Source organism: Electrophorus electricus, chromosome 5 (assembly GCF_041902795.1).
Source record: "Electrophorus electricus isolate QZ-2024a chromosome 5, ASM4190279v1, whole genome shotgun sequence".
Taxonomy (NCBI): Eukaryota; Metazoa; Chordata; class Actinopteri; order Gymnotiformes; family Gymnotidae; genus Electrophorus; species Electrophorus electricus.
In genome coordinates this window covers 10,226,827-10,248,337 of record NC_137501.1, presented here as the reverse complement: position 1 = coordinate 10,248,337, position 21,511 = coordinate 10,226,827, and the positions used below count along the sequence as shown (strand labels likewise).

At 37.7% G+C, this 21,511-nt stretch overlaps 1 protein-coding gene across 4 annotated transcripts in view; it reads right to left on the bottom strand.

Annotated features, from left to right (window-relative positions):
• The window catches only part of arid3c (AT rich interactive domain 3C (BRIGHT-like)), a 58,720-nt gene that overhangs the window by 6,972 nt on the left and 30,237 nt on the right, over positions 1-21,511 (bottom strand). For all 4 annotated transcript variants that reach the window (XM_081714152.1, XM_081714151.1, XM_027028857.3 and 1 more), the window contains 4 exons: positions 12,918-12,990; positions 3,109-3,292; positions 1,693-1,937; positions 53-334 (listed from right to left, as the gene is read on the bottom strand). In XM_081714152.1, coding sequence (XP_081570278.1) covers positions 53-334; positions 1,693-1,937; positions 3,109-3,292; positions 12,918-12,990 — 784 coding nt within the window. The remainder of the gene's footprint in view (positions 1-52; positions 335-1,692; positions 1,938-3,108; positions 3,293-12,917; positions 12,991-21,511) is intronic.

The following is a 21,511-nucleotide window of genomic DNA, read 5'->3' as shown; positions in this document are numbered from 1 at the left end:
GCATGCTCACAAGCACCCATGCACACCCCCACGCACGCTGGCGAGTACCCACCTCTGTTGTTCAGCTTGATGTTCATGGGTAGCTGGGTGGCCATGGTGAGGAGGTTGTGTTGCAGTGCGTGCTGCATGATCCTCTGCTGCTCCTCGGCCATCAACATCACCTTCTTCTCTGGCGGCTCTCCGGACTCTAGCTTCTCCCGCAGCTGCTCCAGTGCGGCTGCCTGCACGGCTGCCGCCGCCGCAGCCTGGGCCGCAGCTGCCGTGCCATGGTGCCCCGCCAGAGACACTGGCAGACCCACGCGGCTGGGCAGGCAACCAGGGATCATGGGCTCTTCTGTGAAATCGGGGTGGGGGGTAGGGTGGACAACACAAGGAGGTCTGTTGAATGAACCTTGGCAGGTGTTACCTTGCAATGTTTTTGTTTAAACCCCTGATCTTTGTAGCGCATGTATTTCAAAAGGTCAGGAATCCAGGAAACTCAAGAATGATTAATAGTAAACCCCCTGTATGCATATCAAAGAAGTAGCTCTACTTTGGCTTCATTTAGTGTGGGAAAATGCACTTTTAAAGATTCAAGTAGATTTAGGGAATGCAGGCTTAACCATGTGTTGTATCATTTTTAGTATTACATTTAACTTCAACTATCGCTATTTGCATTGTTGTTAAGGCCTCTCTATACTGCATTTCCACACATTACTTTGAAGTAAATATATGGCCTTCTGCTTTGGAAAGTGCATGTGTAGTGACATCAGACACATCAGGTGCTTGTCCTATCTACAGTTTCTGATCTATTTCAAATCACTGTAAATCCTATAAATCCCTATGAATACTGGGAGACTTTTAAAATGCCTTCTGTCTTAAAGTGGAATTCTTTGCATCAGCCTTTTTTCCATAAAGGGGCACTACTGAATCACATCTTGCTGAGCTCCTTGGCTCCCAGCGGTACAATGCAGAAAATGGCAGTCTGGGCAAGAGGAAGTCCGGCAAGCTGTTTCCTGTCTGCAGCAGCAGCAAGCTAAGACACCGTATGCAGCCAGTGTAAATAAAAGGAGAACATCGCCGCCGTGCAAGAGAAATGAATCTCCTGCAGCAGGGCTGTGACGCTGACATGGGTCAAACTGCATTCCAAACTGACGCTTCAAACTTGCATACGGTGTATTTTTAGACATGCAAGCCACATCAACATTAAGGAAAAATTTTTTGCTGTTCTGTTCCAGTGGTGTCTATAAGCACAGACATGCAAAACTGCTCCAATAACGTAAATATAAGGAGCAGTATATAAACTGAGCAGTTTAATTTACATTCTATAAACATTTTAATCATTTAAATCACTTTCATAGTATTTATTATTCAAGTGCCTTTCATGTAACCTTTGCATTCGTTCATTTTTTTTTAGATTTTTTTTTTCATTAATGCAATCAAAGGATTTTGTTTTGCATGTTTACACATATTACAGAGATAAGTGCTTGGTGAATGTTTTTCTTTTTGTGAAGTTACGTGTACGGTCATGTGAACACATGCCCTAAAGAAAAGTACCAATTTAAATACTGAAGTAATTTGTGAAATATTAACTGTAGCTTTTTATTCTAGTTTAATGTTTTATTCTAGTTTTTCATGCATTGTGCAATTTGCATTATTTCTTAGTCATTCCTGTGACGCTGCTTTCCTGCATGTAGTATAATCCAGCCTCACCTTTCTTGATGATGGGGGTGTGGGCCATTTGTCCGCCGTTTGGGGTGGGCATGCTGATGTGGGGCATGTGGAGCTTGGGGGATGGCAGCAGGGTGGGTGTGCCTACAGGCGAGTAGTTGAAGAGGGCCGAGCTATAACTCTGCCTGCGCCCCTCACGCCGGTTGCTGTCAATGGCCGCCTGCAGCTCACCGGGAGAGCTGAGTCCTCGCTTTTCACATTCATAGGGATAGAGGTACTTCATATACCTGAGCAGAGGAGCAAGGCACTTTTAATGGCAAGCACACACCTCTATTTTTTGTTATTCTTTCTTTGTTTTTTTTTGTTGTTGTTGTGGCAAAAGGAAACTGCAAATTGACTGAGAACTGAATAACCTGATAATATAGCAGTTACAACTGCACTTGTAATGCACTTTGTTGAGATAATAATCTAATCATAATGCACATGTTTGAGATGTCTCAGTGAAAAAGGAAACTGTTGGCTTAAAGTGAAGTATCTTCAACGTTTTAGTTTTATCATTTATAACAACAAAGTAGAAAAATGTATGCATACAAATCAGTAAAGTAAACAGTAACTACATCAGTAGCCTAATTTTAAAGTATGAAAGACAAACTAAGGACACATTCTATGATGATACGTTTTATATTGTGCTAGGCTGACATTCTGGGAAATATGCTAAGTATTTATACCCATCATTAGTACTAGTAATACTCCTTCTACAAACCTTCACTATAACTAAGGTTCTTTTCATTACCTTGAGTGACCAAAGTCTTGTTGAGGGACATGTTTTAAAGAGCACATGAAAGGACACACCTTTCTTTCTATGAGATGAGTTTATGACCAGGTGAAGGTAATTGTATATCAGTTCTCGTTCTCAGAATGCCATTGTATTTGCTTACAGTAGGCTACATGTTGGAGAATTTGACTTCCTTGAATGTGATGTAATTACTTTAAATAAGAGATCTGAGAACAGTGCACTCAAGCTACTTCAGCTCAAAGAGTAAGACCAGAATAGTTAAAAATCAATACCTATTGTTCATAGAAAACTGTAAAACTATTATTGTAAGTGTAAAACTGTATTATTACTGAATCATTACTGAAAAATAACAGAGTACATGAGGTCATGTACAAATAACAGGTCACTTTAATAATTAAACTCATAAGGCCTACTTTCAATTTGGAGTTTTCCAACAGAGATCAATGCTGATAACAGGAAATTACTGAAACTTATGAACATCTCATCAAGATATCTTTGTCTCTGTGCTGTTAGCCACATTTACTGCTTTGGTTCCAGAACTATAGTTTTGTAGCCACATGAACGATGTTAGTTTAAACGCAGATAACTGAATCAGACTCAGTGGTCAAGAACCAACTCGAAGTTATCAACAAGTTGAACGTGTGAAAGGTTATCGCACTCACTGGGTCCGCAGAGTGAAAGCTGCACTGGTGATCGAGGTAGGGAGGTTCAGGCCTTTGGTAATCTCTCGCCATATTTTCTTATTGATGACTTCCACTAAGCCGCCTTTTTCGGTGACAAGCTTGTAGAGAGTGTAGAGATCTAACACCTGCTTGGCCATGATAGGAATCCGATTCACTGGAGTCCCTGCAGGAGTGGGACACACACACACCCACACATTCACACAGTATCCACAATCAATGCCATTAACTCTGGCTCATCGATGGGCCTCTCTGCTGCTTATGAGGCCAATCAGTCTAGCATAAGTAAAATGTCCGACAGCCTTCCTCTCCCACTTGGAAAAAAGATCACTTTTGAACCTCTCAAGCAAAAGTCTCCCCTGTTGCAAAAGATTGCAGTGAAAACATATTAATGACTTAATAAAGCAACAATAATGCAGAAACAATAGCAAGTTGTATGTTGAGATCAAAATTTAATTGCCATCTAATTGTCTGAACTTTGGCCTGTGGGGGTGAACAGTGAGTTAGTTAGACAGTTTGGTGAAAAGCAGTACATCCACAAACACATTTCTCTGTGGTCCTTAGCTAATTGCAAAGCTTACCTTTCATCAATGGATAAAAACTGAATAAAATTGGATTCCTTCAATTGCTTTCAATTATTAAACCAATTTAAAGAAATGCTTTGTGAGGCTTGCCTTCTCAACACAAATATGCACTTTTACCTGTGATAATTTGCTCTCACACTTTAATGTTAGGTAGTAAAGATTGAAGAAGACCAGTCCTTTGTGTGAATCTTAGACCGCCTGACCTCAAGATAATTAACCTGTATTTTGCTGATAGAGTTCCATTGTGCCCATCGGATTTACCATAATAGCAATCAATGCTCAATGAAATATAGTGCAAACAACAGCAACCAAAGCTTCACTGTGAAAGAGTGTAGACAGCAGAGGAATTGTCTATGGTGGTAAAAACACATCAATTAAGTCTTGTAATTATGGCTTCATTTTGCCTCTCTGGCATGTGAACTAAGAGACACTATTAAAACAAACGATTCAAGACAATGAATCTGTTCAAGATTCAAGACAATGATGGAATTACATTCGAACTAGAGGCGCCATCTTAAACAATCAATTGCTATTTCTAACTTTATCCTAAACCATACATATATCTCACACCATTAACAATCATGGATTCTCAGCTGACTTCTCTGTGGTGTAGGATTTCATGAGAAATGTGTTAGCTAATTCTTAAAAGTGTATTTTTTTTATTTTAACATTGTATATTATGGTAAATCTCTGAAAGCAGATACTTCAGTTCATGTCTATGTGCTATGATAATTGCTAACATTACATGTAGCTTTGTAAAAGTACAACAGCATGTTCATTCATGGTTAGATTTGTTTGTAACTGCAGTACAAATATGAAATGCTGTTTGTGTTGTTGTTGATCTTTTCTTCAGATGCTGTAATGTGGTCTAACTATCGGCCTATAATCTCTGCCAACTGATCATATCTCTCCCAAATGATAATTACACCCTCTAATTTAAAAGTTACTAATTAAAAAAAAAAAGATAACGTCAAACACCCCCTCTCTTCCCACTCTTTAAAACAATAGCCTCCATAGCACACAGCTCGCCAAAGATAATCTTTAAAACAATTATTTAACAAAAGGCTAAGCTAAACGAGCTTTGGGCAATAAGTAAAAGCTGCTCAACAAAAGCCAACGCGTAGCTGAATCTGACCCCCGACAAGCTCCTTTACAGCGAGATTTATGAACGCTCGATTGCGGGGGTGATGCATTTGTCCCCTCTGATTCCCTGAAAGAGATACAGCGAATAAAAGGCTTTTTATTCAGCCTGAACAACCTGATGCCACCATGCATCATTATGACAAAGAACGATCGCAGCTCGCAGAAAGAAGCGCGCTTGCCCGCATCCGCCGGCCCGTCCGTCCGTTCACCGCTTCCTGGCTAAAATGCGCTTCTGATGAACGAGGGAAGGAGGGACCCCGCTGGCGGAGGGAGCCAATCATCGCAACAGCTTGCTTCACTGCTAACATGTGGTTTCATACACTTCAGCTGCGTAATGGAACAGAGGATCGTGTCTATGCTTACACTCTCCACTAAAGCATGAAATGAAAGCCTGATTTGCTAAATATACAGCAAGGAAAGCCACCTTCGTTCACTTGGATAAAACAGGAAATTGGGCTAACCTGATGAAAACCAAGCTTGAGTGAGTTTCTTTTAGTCTGCTTGCCAGAAATACATGCCAGAGGGAATATGTGCCTGTATTCCTTGTAGTTGATTGTAAAGGACAGAAGTATTCTCCTCCTGGTGTGAGATGAAAGCGGTCTATAATAGGCCAAAGCCAAAGGGCTAGTCAGTTACCACTACAGAACCCTTGGAGACGTGTGCTACACATAGACACACAGTGGGCGTACGAAACATGGAACTTTGAGCAAACTATGGAATAACAGCATTTTAGGTTATTTTATACCTTTTTGTTAATTGTGTCCAATAGATGGATACAGTATTGACATTTTTGAGGACCGCTGTCTCGTGTCCTTGTAGATAAGATAATGAGTTGTTAATGTTGTATTATAAATTTCAAAAAAGGCCCATTGAGATTTGGTGTATAAATACATACATTGAATAGTGTGAATAATGTTAATGCACTGTCTTCATGACTAAAATGTGTTTTATATGAAAAAGAACCATCACAGCATGTATGTGACATCCTTAATCTCTTTCTTTTTCTCAGCTGCCTCAGAAGTTCAGACAGTATTGACATGCTACGATATTATCAGAAAGATCAATCAAATTATTTTTACATTCACCCATGTCAACCAGGCAAACACAGAACAGCTCAGCTTGATATGATGAAGATAGGGGTTGATTCAGTTTGACATGCCATGATACTTATCAGGGGAGAGATCAACTAATGAATGATTCTTTTTGATGGTAAACATGATGAAAGAATGTGTTTTCATATTTGGTGTGTTAACTCTGGCCGGCTTTCTCAAAGATAAGAGTATAGTACAACTTTTCACTAATGGTTAAGGCCCTTTTTATCTTAACGTCTGATTGGGACCATCATTTGTATCTTAGGAGCAAGCATATACTTTGGGAACTGTACTCAGCATGTGCCAAAAACAGGTTAATGATTTTACATTCTCACCAGCATGACATTTCCACTGGAGAAATTCAAGTAGGCATTTTTGAAAGTGTTATTGCCTGAACTCATGAAAAGCTCAGTGGAAGGAAGGAAGGAAACGAGTGGCAAACCTTGACAAATATGGAAACACCATTTACTTTCCTGAATCTTGCGGCACTCCAGTTTCAGGACCTAGTCCCTCATTAAATCTGCTCTAGTACTCTCAACTGGCTTTTCATTCTCCTCTTTAACATTTCAGGTAATTAAGTGAAAGGCAAAAAGTTGACTCTTAACAGAAAGTGCTTAAGCAGCTCTAAATTTGCTCAATTTATAGTTAGGGCCCAGTGGAAACTATGAATCACACAGCGTCTTTATCAGTATACAATGGGCTATAACACTTGCATTGTTCCTATTGCTTAAAGATCAGAAGTTGTAAATGAGTCTGCCATTCCAAACTGCTGATGCGATTGGCAAATGTATACTTTAGGCTTCATTCTTAAGATACCTTAAAGGAAGGACACAATACAAGGATTTACATGAGTGGTTGAACACCACGTTCTTCCACTTTACAAGTCCCAACTTAACAATGACAGAGTTAAGGTCAGTCTAAGGCAACTTTAACTCAAAATGAGTTACTACAGTGGTTCACACAGACTATGTTACCACAAACATCACATAATCTGTATTTTTGCTATAGCTGTAATTATTCTACCACAGTGCCTGCGAGGGTTTAATTTAAAAGTCTTCTGCAGAAGAAAGGTCTTTCATAAATGGTCTCTTATATATACATTCTCTCAGGGGGATAAGCATATGTGCATGTCTCCAAAAGAACTGCTTAAATACAGGTCAGTCTGTGTTAAGCAGCAAAGCAGCAGCAGCCATTTTGATTTGAAAAGAGATACAGCCATCTTAATACACAAGGGGCCATGTGACAAATGAATGGTGTTTGGCAGGTTATGATTGATGATGGTGGGGGCCAAGAAACGCTAGCAGGGAGACTGACCTTTGAGCTCAGGCCAGGCCTATAGGGGATGGCAAAGTTGGAGGCACAAATTCACTTTCAAGCTGAACACAGCAGGAGAACCTCCAAAACTCATTGATTTTTGATGTGAGTCTGACAACTTGAAGCTAGGGAGATTTTCATCAAAGGTTTTTTTATTTCGTACTTTATCTAGCAGTCTTTCAAACCTAAGATAATGAAATAAATATGTATGATGCTTGGACATCACAAATATTTATTACTGGATAACTTCATAATTTTATAATTAATTAAGTGAATACCCCATTTTATAAGTCCCTTAATTTTTCCAATTGCACATTTCTCATAATGAGTTTGTAATGTAAAGCTATTCCATTATCTGAGATACAGAAATGAAACACATTTGTAATGTAACAGCAACCTGATAGTAATGTCTTCTCACCAAAGACATGAAACATTGCCACCTCTTTATGACCATGCTTTAATCTGTGAAGACACTTAAGGATGAACAGGAAGTGGGCTGTGAATGAAGTGAGTGAACTAAGTGTGAAACTCAGAGGATTAAAAGCATGCCCTGAGGGGAAAGGGGACACAATCCCCAACTCCTCGTCTTAATGACTTTTCATTGTAGTGTCACTGGTAATTGAGGTAACTTAACTCCTCATAAACTGTATTTTTTCACTATTGTATTTTAAAAGGTTAAAAGGCTGGATAGAACACAAGCTAAGGAGTTCATGTCTTTTTTTCCCCTAAATTAAATGCATTTACAGCTCTACCTTGCTTTCACTTCTTTCAGCTTTATGTTAGGAGACCACTATAGAAGTATTGTTGCTGGAAATTTGGGCAATGCTTATAGAAGCCAACCCACAACATAAAAAGCAATCAAGACGCATACAAAAAAGTAAATCAAAGGGGAATCCAAAACATACATCTCATAAATATACATCAAAATTTAACCCTCTTACTCTCAATAGCGTTTCATGTGCCTCATGTGGCGAATCTCAAGAACACACGGGAAGAACTATATTCTGGTTTGCTAGCTAATTTTAGTACAACTTAGAGGGAGAAGATTGGAACTGGTCATTTTTAGTTTCCAGTCACAAAAAGGGACATTCTTGCTTTCAGCACCCTTGGCTCTGGGTGGGTCTATTTTTGTATGTCTGTCTTTCGGCAGGCTTCTGTAAACATGCCAGTTCCTGATGTTTTTGGTTCGTGTGGATTACCTGGTTAATGACTGGAGGTGCTGTAGGCTAAAGTTGACTGCCACCAGGGATCATGTACACTGTGTGGCACGAGGAAGTAATAGGACCTGGATCCTGTCCACATATCTGTTTGGAAAGCTTTTAATAGCCTTAACCCAAGGGGGGTGGGGGGGTGGGGGGTTGGGGTGGAGGGTGTAGATAGCAGTTGTGACAACACCAGTCTGCTGTATCTTATCCGTGATAAACATACTCAGTGGATGATTGGGAACTGCAATTCCTAATAAAGCAGTATAATACATTAATATTACTAATAAAAGACTGAATATATTTTTGCTGTACAAATGAACAATTTTAAAAAATGTTTAAAATTAGGAGTTTTCTGGCAGAGGGTTATGGTTGTATGGAGTAAAACTCAGCTGATTGCATTGAACTTTAACATTAGAGGTGATCTCACAATACTTGCCTACTATATGAGTAGTGTTAGCGCTTCACTATTCTAAGTTTTTACATTTCAAAACAATTTTGTGACAATCGCAAACAGTTGTTATATCTAACAAATTTGCAAAAATATATTTATAAGTTAATAAATGACTCCAGGTTAGGTGTGAAGACAAATTCAATAAACCCCACCACCCACCCCAAACATGATCCTGAGCCACTCCACAACCATGTCAACTATTTAAAGCATGAATGATGCTATACAAATGGGCCTAAATATATGGATAGTGTAAATATGTGGAATCCACATTGGAAGTCAACACTCACAACACACAGTGTGTAATATTTTCTTGGTTATAGCTCAAATTGCAGTGTAACCAATCCTGGCTATAGTTATAAATACCATCTTGGTAACCAATCATTGATCAGTGACCTTTCATCTGTTATAGTACATGGCTGAATTTAGCTTTACAAATGTGACCTTTGATAAGCAGAGCTGGAAATTTTTGCCAGCTAGGATAATTATTTATGTTGCTCAGTTCACTTAAGATACTGTCTTTGTGAATAATGTAGTTTTATTTATACTTTAACAGTTTTAGTTTATTTAGGTAAATTTAAAATTTAGTAAATCATAAATTCATAAAATCATACATATAAAAATAGAAAGGCTATATTCAAATTAGCAATCATGACAGATATTTTTTAAATGTTTGCTTACATAATCTGACCCAAAATGAGTGATGTTTTTATGTGCGTCTTTCTGATAAGCTAATGTGCTACTTTGTGACTTAGTATTCTAAAAACATAATAATATTGTCATATCAAAAATGCATTTGCATATGACCTCTTTAATGACAATCATGGCAAACTGCTATGTTATTAACATGGCATTAAAAAGCTGTATAATCACTATTCCACAAACAATAGATTGCTCACTTCACAAAGTGTGCAGATTGTTTGTAATTAGTCAAACAGACTAACCCAAATTTACATTCACAGTGAGGTATGTAGGCAATTCCTTCTTAAAATTAGACAATAGAATGTTTTTCAGTTTAGATTTTTGGGGTTGGGGTCAGATGGGTTGGGTGTGCAGTCTGTGCTTTCTCATCGGTGGAATAAAAGATGAGCTACAAGTCCACATAAGTGAAAAAATATCTACGTGAGAATAGTTCTCACTAAAACCTGTTATTTGATATCTATCCCATGGGTTGGGACACAACACATCATTTTTGACATATCACAGCTATGCCAAGTTTCAACAATAAAAAAAAACAAACAAAAAAACCTTAGGGCACGCCGATAACATTACCGCAGGTGGGCCCATTGTTTCAGAGGATGCACCACATGTTTCAAATCTTCAGTAGAAGATATAATGTTGATACGCCTTACATTGCAATGCTGATACGCCTTACATTCATCATTTATCTCTCTATTACCTATCAAAGTAAAAACACACAGGTCTTTATTCATAGAAGAAACAGAGAATGGACTCAAGTCAAACTTGACATGAGAATGAAGTCACAAGACAATAATATGCATCATAAAATGTCAGTTCTCACTTAGCTTGTTTGATAAGACCATAACACGACCAGTATACTGACTCAGAGCATAGCACGCATGATACCCATCAATCAAATAACTTACAAAACAAGAAATAATCTCCCTCGTTCTGTGAAAGGTTTAATAAAAAAAGCAGATTATATGATGCAGCACAGCAGTGACAGCCATGTAAATCACAAAAAAATGGCAATATAGTGATACAGTTTCGATGCAGTTTAGTCAGATGTAAAACCATGCTAAATCATTCAGCCATTTGGTCTCTTGGAGACATCAGCAATCAATAAAATAATGGATTTTGTATTGAATAATTTATCCATGATACTCTGAAAGTGATGAGGAAGAAGTGGTCATGCTTCATATATACTTGTTACTTGTACATACAGCAAAATTGACCGAGAATGCTACTCAATCGAACGAATGATACGCAACTCATGGACAATACTGGTCACAGTAATGTCCAAGTAGAAATTTCTGCTCTGTGCAGATTTGTGTATAAATCTGTGTACAAATGGTGTAGTGCAATCCTAACCCTAATCCTAACCCTTCTAGCAAAATCTCACTTTTAAGCCTGCTTCCTTTTTGTTTCCATAAGAGTGATTATATAAGAGATAATGGGGGTGTTTAAATGCATTTGTTTCATGAGCTGATATTTTTATAGCATGGCATAACTAGACAACGCGATGCCTGCTTAGCAAAGTATGCAACACCAGCAACAGTGTAATGATTCCCTCTCCTCCCCCCATCCAGTTCCTGTCATTAGAAGTTCTCGCAGAGGTCATGCAACATGACTTTTCACTAGCTCCTCCCTGCTTTTATTTTCTCAGTTCCAGTAAATCAGCTGTCCTGCGGGCCAAGTTAACCTCAAACAACATCACCTATCCAGTATTTCCAAGTAATCTTTTTGTCAACTAAATATGTAGCCCGTTGATATTGATTTGCAGCTTTGTAGTTCTTTTAGTTGCACAGTTTTGTTTGTGTGCATAAAATAGATTAGATACAAAAATATATAGAAACAAAGCCTTCGAGGAATTTCAACAGTTGAATTAATGACAAGTTTTTCTTTAATAACTGATTAATAACTATTGAAATAGTTACTTATTTAATTGGCTAATTGCAATTTAGTGCTGCTTTTATTATTAAAACAACCATTGTAGATGTCAGTCACATTTTGCAGAGCCTGAGCTTAATGAACTGGTGTGGCAACACAGCTGTTGTGACACCTCCCAGGGTATATTTTATTTATGGTCTTAACTTGCATTTAGAGGTATATGCAGCCTACGGCAGTTTTGGTGCCCACCAGCATGAAGTGGTAGGAATGATTCAGTCAGAAAGGGAATGCTTCAGACTGTCAGGGACTCAAAGCTGTCATTAATGGATTAAGTGTTGGGTTTCTCCCCACTCACTCCCACGCCCTCACCTGAAGGAATTTGCAGGACTCTTTGTCTGAGAGCAGTTACCAAACGCTCGCAAATGACCAAGCAAGCCGCGTCAATCATCATTTCAGATGAGCATGTTTCAACCACTATAGCCATTTAAAATTAATGACATTTGTCTAAAGGTTATGAGTCACCGGAGTAAAGAGGGCTGGTATGAATTCCAATGGTGATTTTGTGACTGTTTACCTTCCCAGTTAAAAAGAAAAACCTTAAAAGTACCCAACTGATCTTATTCATTATGTACACTGGAATTTCAATATTCATTTTGTATTACATAATTTTGCTAGAAAATCATCTTGATAATCAAATAAAACTTACTATATGCAGCCTCACATAAATATCAAACATAAGGCGTGCCTCACAATCATACTTGATAATTTGTCAGTGTGTAACTGTTCAATTAATATTAAAATCTAACAAATAAAGTCAGCCTGCTTTCACAAAATATTTTGTCATGGTGCCTCACTGCTTTTCATATTGTGCTAGGCTTTTAAAGTCCAGTTATTTCCCCAATGACATGTCTGAAGCATCACCGAAGTGCTGCTGTGGGAAAACACTGTGATGATGCAGCTCCCTGTTCAGTAAAGCTGGAAAGTCATTATTCCATGGGAGGCCAACATAACGGCAGGATGTTATCATCTCCGTGGTGGCAAAGTCTTCCCCTCTGGGCCATTTTCACATAATCTGAGCGTAATTATAAAACAAATAGCACCAACTCTTTCTGATAGTATCAAAAGTAAGTCATGGCACCACACTGGCAACCACACTTCACAGCGTCGCGAGGTTGAAGCAGGAAGCTCAAACAAGCTTTCAGAATACCATCTACACATTCTAGATTTTTTTTTTTACTGAAATAATGAACCTTGGTATATACTGATGATATGGTATGACCATGTTGTGACCACATTTATGAATGGTTGTAAGCTTGTAAACTTATTAGTGCAAAAAATATAAAAAAAAAAACATCATAATGTACACTTGAGATATTTTAAGTTATAGATTAACATGCCCAATCTTGAGTTATAAGGGCATAATGACAGGTCTTACCTCTTTTCTGCATGAAACTGAAGAGATCATCAAGAAATTCTTTTCTTTTTTCATCATCATCCAGTTCATACAACTGCAAAATAAAAACAAAAACTCTGTAAGCTGTAGAAATAATTTGTGTATTTGTTAGTGTATTTGTTTATGAAATTTAAACTCGTGAGTACGTGAGTATGATACAGATCATCAGATATTGCAGATATTGGACAGACGTATACATTCACACCACAGTGAAGCTACATGTATTTTAAGTGACTTTCCCCATTATTGGCATATCCATTATGTCCCCAAATTTTGCCCTATTCACTGAATGAACACTGAGTCAAAGAGCCTTTTAAAAGCCACCTCCTGAAAGAGTGGACTGCAACCTGATGGAAATATGCTCCTCAGCCTTCGCTTTCAATAAGTCCCAGGCCATGTTACAGGGTGAGCAGGTCGATACAGGAAGACAGAAGGATGACCTTTGGAAACAGCAGGGTGCATGGAACGAGGCCCCAGAGATAATAACTGATCATTTAGAAGTGTATTAGCTGTCACCAATATTAAAGGACCAATGCCATTAATGCCTGAGGGGAAAAAAATCTGAGAGAAACATTTTGAAGGTGAGGAAGAATAAGCAAAGAATATACTGTTCAGAATATGTAAGCATGAAACTGTACCACATCTTTACAGGAAAGACAGCTAAAAGGCATGCCATATTGTGTCTTGAGCTGTCTAATTATCAAGACTTTGTCTTTGGTTTAAATGATGAAGTTAAGTTCAAGATAGTGCAGCTTTGAAATATGCTATGGTGTGTTTCCATTGATACAAAGAGATGTTATGTGCTATCTCCCAAAACTGTTGACAGACAGAACATAATCACTGAAGCATGAGATCTAGAATGTGTAACTTGATAATCCTGCTCGTCTTGATGTGGAAAAAAACATGCGAAAGGTCATATTTAAGGATATGGCAGATTTAATAATATTGGTCTAAAACACAATAAATATCTAATATACATTTTCATAGAAGTCTACATTATACATCTAACTTTCAAAAACAAATGAACAAACAAACATTGAATATTCCTTGGCGAATCTCGTAATTACTGACACACTTCGCCTAGACCACAGCTACCACTTCAGGGTAGGCCAACCAGAGCCTGGAGCCCAGGCAGTGAATTATAAATTAATTAGGATACAGGTGATGTCATGGTGACACCGTGTGCGAGGGAGCCACCAGTAAGCTGGGGAAGCAAGAGATGAAGCAATTACACCACAGGCTTTCGATCCATATGTCACAATACCTTACGCCACAATGTCCACATTGTTTCATTAAATATTAACCAATGGAAAATATTGTACATTAGGTTTTTGCTTCCTCTTTCAGGGCCTCATTACCGGCATTTTATCCCTATTTGGAGTGGTCCACATCAATAAGCAGAAGATGTCTAGTGCAACAAGAAGTCAATCCAAAGATGCAAATATAACTTGCTTCATACATAATATTATAGATCTAATATAAAATGGTAAACAATGTTAAATGATCTCAGTAGAATTTGTATTGTGTAAGCACACTTACTGTATGTAATACTACAATGGCTTTATATGGAAACTCAAAGGCATGTCATTGTAATAGCATAAATACATACAAAGAGTTGGTATCCCACAAAAAGGTCAAGTTTATATTCATTGGATATGGCTTGCCATGCCAGTACCACAAAATGCACCTTCAGATTTACCTCAGTGAGTCAAACATTATCACCGACAACAAAACAGTAGCATCATGTCTAAGGAACACTTCAGGACTGTAGTTCTCCAATCGTAAAGTAACCCAGTTTTTCTATTTAACAATCAGTAGGCTGTTCTGTGTGAACATATGTGTGTCTTGACTGCAAGTCTTCTAAATGATTCTTCTCAGTTTTGAATGTCATGGGCTGCTCGGTGTCAGAGTCCTTTGGTTGCTTCATCACTAAGCCATCGTGCTTGGACCTGACCTCAAATGGTTGCTGTTTGTGCATGTACAGACACAGTACATGAGTGGCAAGGAACCCGTCACATGTAACTGCCAATTTTTTTAGCTATTTATTTATATTTATATTTATTTACGATAAGTACAAAAACTTGGATAGAATGTGTCCTGTTTTGTAGAAATATTTCTTTTATTTCAATTTCTTAGTAGCATATTTTGCCATTTTTATTTTTCATGTAATCTATCATGTTTACCTTCATTGATGTGAAATAGCTGAAGAGGGAAAACCTAAAACACTTGAACTGTAACTCTGTTCATCTTATACTATGTTAGGTCTTGTACACAGCTGTGAGGAGAGGTATTATATGTCCATAGCAGAGGTGATTCTACATCAGAACAACCTGAGAACAATTGTTGCTGGGATTTCAGCAGAGGGAGCTCTTTTCAATACAATACATTTGTGTGAATACATTAATCTTGCATATACACAAGAGCTTTATCACTATATTTAACACACAACACTATCAAAATGTTTAGAAAAAGGATACTGTCTAAAGCCAGAGGGGATGACAACAAATTCTTTATGCATATAGTAACACATATCTTGGGGCAAAAGGAATTCATGCACTCACTTTACTTCATATTTTTAAGGATATATGGAAGGGTGGGGTTCGTGACTTGGTAACATTCTTTACCATATAAATGTTTGTGCACTGATACATTTTTTTTTACTGTCAAAACCAACCGAAAGCAGTGCAAGCAAAGTTTGGATATGACTTTGAATGAAGTTTAAGGGAACCTTTAGGCGTTCAGGGGCTGCCCTGGAACACATCACACTGGAGCCTGGCCAGTCAACACAGGGATGGCTTGTTGACATAAAAATTTGGAAATGCTTTCAATTCCATCACCCAATGCTCCCTCCGCCACGACACTGCAAATATAGCACAGTTTGGACAAGTACTGACATGCGTACTTGTCCACATGTTCATCTTAAGGCACAGCTAAAAAAAAATGTCAGTACTCAGTTCTGTTGTTGTCTGAAAGCAACAATACACTGCATTAGTTACAGTATACAGCTAATAGGATTAAGTACCCATGCTGTTCTTCAATTTGGTCACATTATCATGGAAAAAAAATTATGCCAGGCCTTTGGAAACTGAAATGATAGGCACACAATCTAAATAAAGAGATGAATGCTGTTATAAATGAATAAATGAACGTATAAAACGTATAAATGAAGTCACCAGATTAGCTTTTGGAACAGCATTTGTACACAGTTGTGCTTTTGGTATCGCTTCTCCCACAAAGCACAGTACTCATGGGGAAATTGTTTTTTAAATATTTTTTTCAAACATTATAATGATACCAGTAGTTTGACCTACAGCTTTCAAAATCATGTGACAATGCATGCAATGGAACCTCTAAAATCACATACAATTCTGGTATATTCATGTGCTTTGAGGAGCGACCCAGTTATTTTCATTTTCGTATTAATGGAGCTGTTTTTTGACCATGTTTTTTCACAGCACTGAGACCCTTATTGCCATAATTTGCAAAGCAGTGGAATAGCTCAAAGAATGTCCTGGACAGACTTTCCCCTGAGCACCAAATATACTAAACCACTTTATATCATGATGAGAAAAGTCTCCAGAATGCTACATAATTCTACATAATTACTGGTTGAATGAAAAGGTTTAGGCTTTAAAAATCAACTTGACCTTTTTCATCTAGAAATTTGTGAGAAAAGAGACAAATTATTATCATATATGATTAATATAATTATATAATTATAATTATTATATAATTATAATTATTATCATATATGATTAATATATCACTATTATGACTGCTATAGAATTTTTCATGATGAAAACCAATAATTTTTCAAAACAGTTCCAGACAGTACTATTTACTCAAGATTGCTAAAAAGCATAATTTCTGAACTGCAGTGAAGGGGAAAAATTGACAGCAGAATCAATCCCACAGCCATCCTTTCCCATCTCTCACTGTGTGTGTGTGTGTGTGTGTGTGTGTGTGTGTGTGTGTGTGTGTGTGTGTGTGTGTGTGTGTGTGAATTAATGAGATTGTCAGTTTTCAGATCTTCTGGGAAACTGTTGGGCTAATTTGAGGTGTGTGAGTGTGTGTGTGTGTGTGTGTGTGTGTGTGCTGGGCTATGTGGGTGTGTGTGAGTGTATGAGCAGCTCTGATGCAAGGAAGCAGGAGTTAATTAGAGAACAGTGTGCCTGGTCATGCTGGCACCAGTCCAACTGGCCCTGTGCCAACCCTACTCTCATTCCTTTAGAGACACCCCCCCCCCCCACACACACACATTGAAGGAGAGAGAGAGAGAGAGAGAGAGATAGAGAGAGAGAGAGAGAGAGAGAGAGAGAGAGAGAGAGAGAGACAGAGGGGGGAAACCCTACTTCTAGTGGTGTGCTGACATAATGAGATGTCTAAGCTAATATGAAGCGCCGATCTTTGTCTCTCCTTGGTTAGTGGAGCTGTTCCTAATAGGATTTGCCTAGGCACTTGAGCTGATGGTCTGGATTAAGTGGCAGTGAGTTTAGCACATATTGGCAAGGCTAAGTGTTATTTTACTGGGCCAAGGCCTTACATGATGCCCTGACTACTTCCACACCAGATGTGTGAGCAGGGCCAGGGCTCAAAGGTTGTGCTTAGTGGAAATTTGCTCATGAAGTAACATTATGGTGTTATTAGGCATAGTCACTTCAGGGTTTGGAGTAAACCATGTTATCTAAACCATAAGGATAAAAATTATACACTGCCCCCTCCAAGCACACAAAAACAAAAGCAAATATAAGATTGAATTTGTGACCAAAACAAAATATTTGGAAGGCAAATTTGAAAACAGTATACTTTATGAAGGAAATAAACCATTCTGTCTTCTAAATCCTACCATGAAGAAAATCAATTTAACTAGATAAGTACAAGCTAAAGCTAGAACAGAGTCTGTCTTCTGCACAGCATGCTAGATTTGGCTGTATCCCAATGGGAGCCCCTTTTCCAGGGCTGCCTTCCCATATCCCACATGAATCACTCTAAAAATGGCCACCAAAACATTTTCTCTTCACCCCTTTATCTCATAAAGCCTCCCTTGATATAGAGAGGCTGTCTTCTGTCTACTGGTGAAATCTGATCCCCTGTAACACTGCATGGTATTCTACTATATGTGGATCAAAGTCAAGCATGGCACTAATTTATCCTTACATTTATAACTGATGTCAAGAGATTTAAATGGCCCTCCCATCATCCAGTTTCAAAATAATTTCTTCCTGTTAGAGAAATGTGAAGCACCAGGGTATGTGCTAATTTTTTATGGTAGGGAAGTCAATTAAATAAATCCACAAGCAGCTGAGACAGAAATGAAAGAAAATTCATGTAACCTTACCTACAATCTCAGAGTAAAAGAGGCTAACCACAAAATCTATCTGAAGCTATGGGAAATACCTTTTTCTCCCCCCACATGGACTACACAGTAGAAAATTATCCTTATTCTATTCACCCAGCCCTACAACTTACCTTTCCAGTAAAAAAAAAAAAGATGTCCCAAACAGGTATCTAAAGAAGAATAAATGTTTTAAAACAGCTAGCAAAAGATAAAATCTCAAGCATAGCAAAATGCAGCTAACCAAAAACCTGTCCGCTCGCTCCTAATGCCAGTTTAGACATTTCCCCATGATTCACAGGGCTTGGTTTCTCAGTGCTGAATCTTAAGACACAATTGAAACACTCAAAAAGTCTAGAAAATATTAGGAGATATAAAAAGCAAATCTAAGGTTTTTTGGGGGTGTGTGGTAGGGGGTGGTGGTAGAAATCATCATTTAAAGTGGCACAAGCTCTTTTTTTCCACCCCTTTCACTGCTAGACTGCACATCTGGTTGTGATAAACTGTATTAAGGTTTATGTGAATCAGATTCCATGCGTGAAAGCCTCAGTTTGGCCTCATTCATTAAAAAACAAAGTGGGTCATATAAAAAAACAAAAAAACAAAACTAAGGCACTTTAATGGCACGTCCCTGTAGCATAATTTGAGAATTATACCTTTAACTACACAGTACTCGCATTCTGCTTTTTTAATTAAGGCATGGACACAAGACGCAGCAAATCTTTCAGAGCCAGTCAAGCAGCAATGCATGAATTATATATTGTCTGATTGGGGACTGCTTCTTTATTCCTGTTTTCTATCAATAATTCAGCATTATAGCTTGTATGGCTTTGTATGGGATCATTCCACTGATCTGTCCAGTGACTTTCTTCTGTTCGAATAAGGCTGGCTCCAAATGCAGCAAAAGACTGTACTTTTCACATGGGCCACAACTTCAGTTGTTCTGTTTTATAACTGAAAGACCAGAAAATAAAGTAACATTAGATTGTCTATAGGTTACTATTGAGTAATTGGTAGAGATTAGAGAATTAGAGGTCAGTGTGGCTATTATGCAAAACTGAAGGACTGTTTGAGTACAGAGAGCATTGTTTGTTAACTTAATCAAGTGAGTCTCTATCAATCATTTAGTAGCTACATTCTTCTGAAATATAAATAAGTAGAATTCTTCTCAAATAATGAGTTCTTTGCATCACATTATATTTGCACCAAAATCACACAAAAAATGTACAAGTAGTTAAATTTTTTGGTAAATTTCATTTAAAATGCTTAAAAACTTAAATGTAGGTCCTCAGTTAACAATAATTTCACATGGCAAATGAAAGGATGAAGAATCAGGCATATTATGATAGTCTGGGAAGGTTTTTATGTCCCTTATCAACCATGACCTTTGATGAGATGTTTTGAGAACATAATGACCTGCATGGACAGGTGTTAAACTGACAGGTTTATCATGCTCTACTTATTAAACAGACCTAATTGTCTGTGTTCTTACTTCAAAAGTGAGAAATAAAGCAAAAAGCCCTTCATTAATTAACCATGCTGAAGCTGGAGTGGACTAGCAAGGAAACGTGATCCTGAGAAGCTAATAAAGATTGGTAGCACAAAGTACATTACATTAATAAGTCATTTTGAAGTTATATGCAACAAGGCAAAATAAATTTAAAAAAATTACATATTGACATTAATGAGTTCTGTTAAGATCCAAAAATGGTGGCATTATTAAATTTTTTATAAAACTTGGAAAAAGTCTCACTTTATAGATTATATACCAATAGTAATTCTCATAAATATAATAATAAGACATACATAATCATATGTCTGCAAAAAAGACCGAGGCTCTTTAAACTTAAATGCCATACCAGTTTCAAATGTTGTAGTTTTTGTCAAAATGTACTCGGTCATAGCCTATAAGCTTCAAATATTAACAGTAATGACTGCCATGGCAAAATGCACGTGTGTGTGTTGACATTTGTTCAGTTCATATATGAAATAGAATATAAATCTCACAATGTCCAAATGCAGACTGAAAAACACTTTGGTAGTTTAAATGTAAGTGAGCAGTATATGTACTGTCTGTAGAGGTTAAAGGTTAGCAAATAACTCCCTACCTCTTCCATACTCTATTCTCTCTCACTCTCTCCATGGCCTATCACTACAAGCCTTTAGACTGTTCTAACATAGGCCCAACTCCCTTAATCTTTGCTTCAAAGATTACCCTCTGGCTGTATAATATAGAACCTACAGGCAACCCCATGGTAACACTAATGGTAAATCATTTCACCAAATCAGCTTATTGTTTCTCTTTGCCTTTTATCATGAGAGATTTCCTGTCTAATGTCTGCTGGCCATAGTTAACACAAAACAAGCCTCTTTCCCATGGCATTACTCGCCACTCCCTCAGAATTAAATACGACCGAAACGTATCATATACTCTTGTGAAACCTGGCTTACAACATATAAGTCCACCTGCCTTCTATTATCTATGTAAAGGGACATCTAATCTTGATAGATAAGCAGACATTTAATCTGACTCACAGTAAAGAACAATGACAGTGGCCATAATTTGATTCTGGGGTAGACGGGGTGGGGGCTCTGTTGATTCATGACACAAATTTTCAAAGATCCAGGTAGATCTGGATGAGCTACAGATCACCTCACAAACACAATTAATTTGACAAATGCTTTGCATGCATTTGATGGATGGTGTTTGCTCAAGGAGATTCCATTTATGCAAAAGCAGAATTCTAAATACTAAACAGTGTTATTTCCTCTTTTATTTCTAACTTGTTTGGCCTGTGTTTCATTTTGTGGCATTTAATTACCAATGCGAATTCTATGTGGTCAGAAAAAAGATTATAACTCGGGTAGGTGAGTGGCAATGACTGTAGGAGTAACAAAAGCAACGGCAAGCAGAATTTCATCCATTTGAAAATAATTAACAGTAAAAAAAAATCAGCACTTATTTTCCTCTTAACCATTTATACAACAAACAGCTAATCACACTGTTAACATTAAATAAAGACATGACCATGTGATATAACATCTTTGCGTAAGGAAATCTTATGGAAATTGACATGTCTTTGAATTATATTTGAATGTGCCAGCAGGTGTCTAAGTATATTCTCACAAATTTTAATTGCAATGGAAAAAACACCCAAATGGAACTACCTCAGAAGAGCCATGTCTCAGTGGGGCATCCCAAGCTCTGATACTCATTTCCCATAGCTTTATCAAAATATCA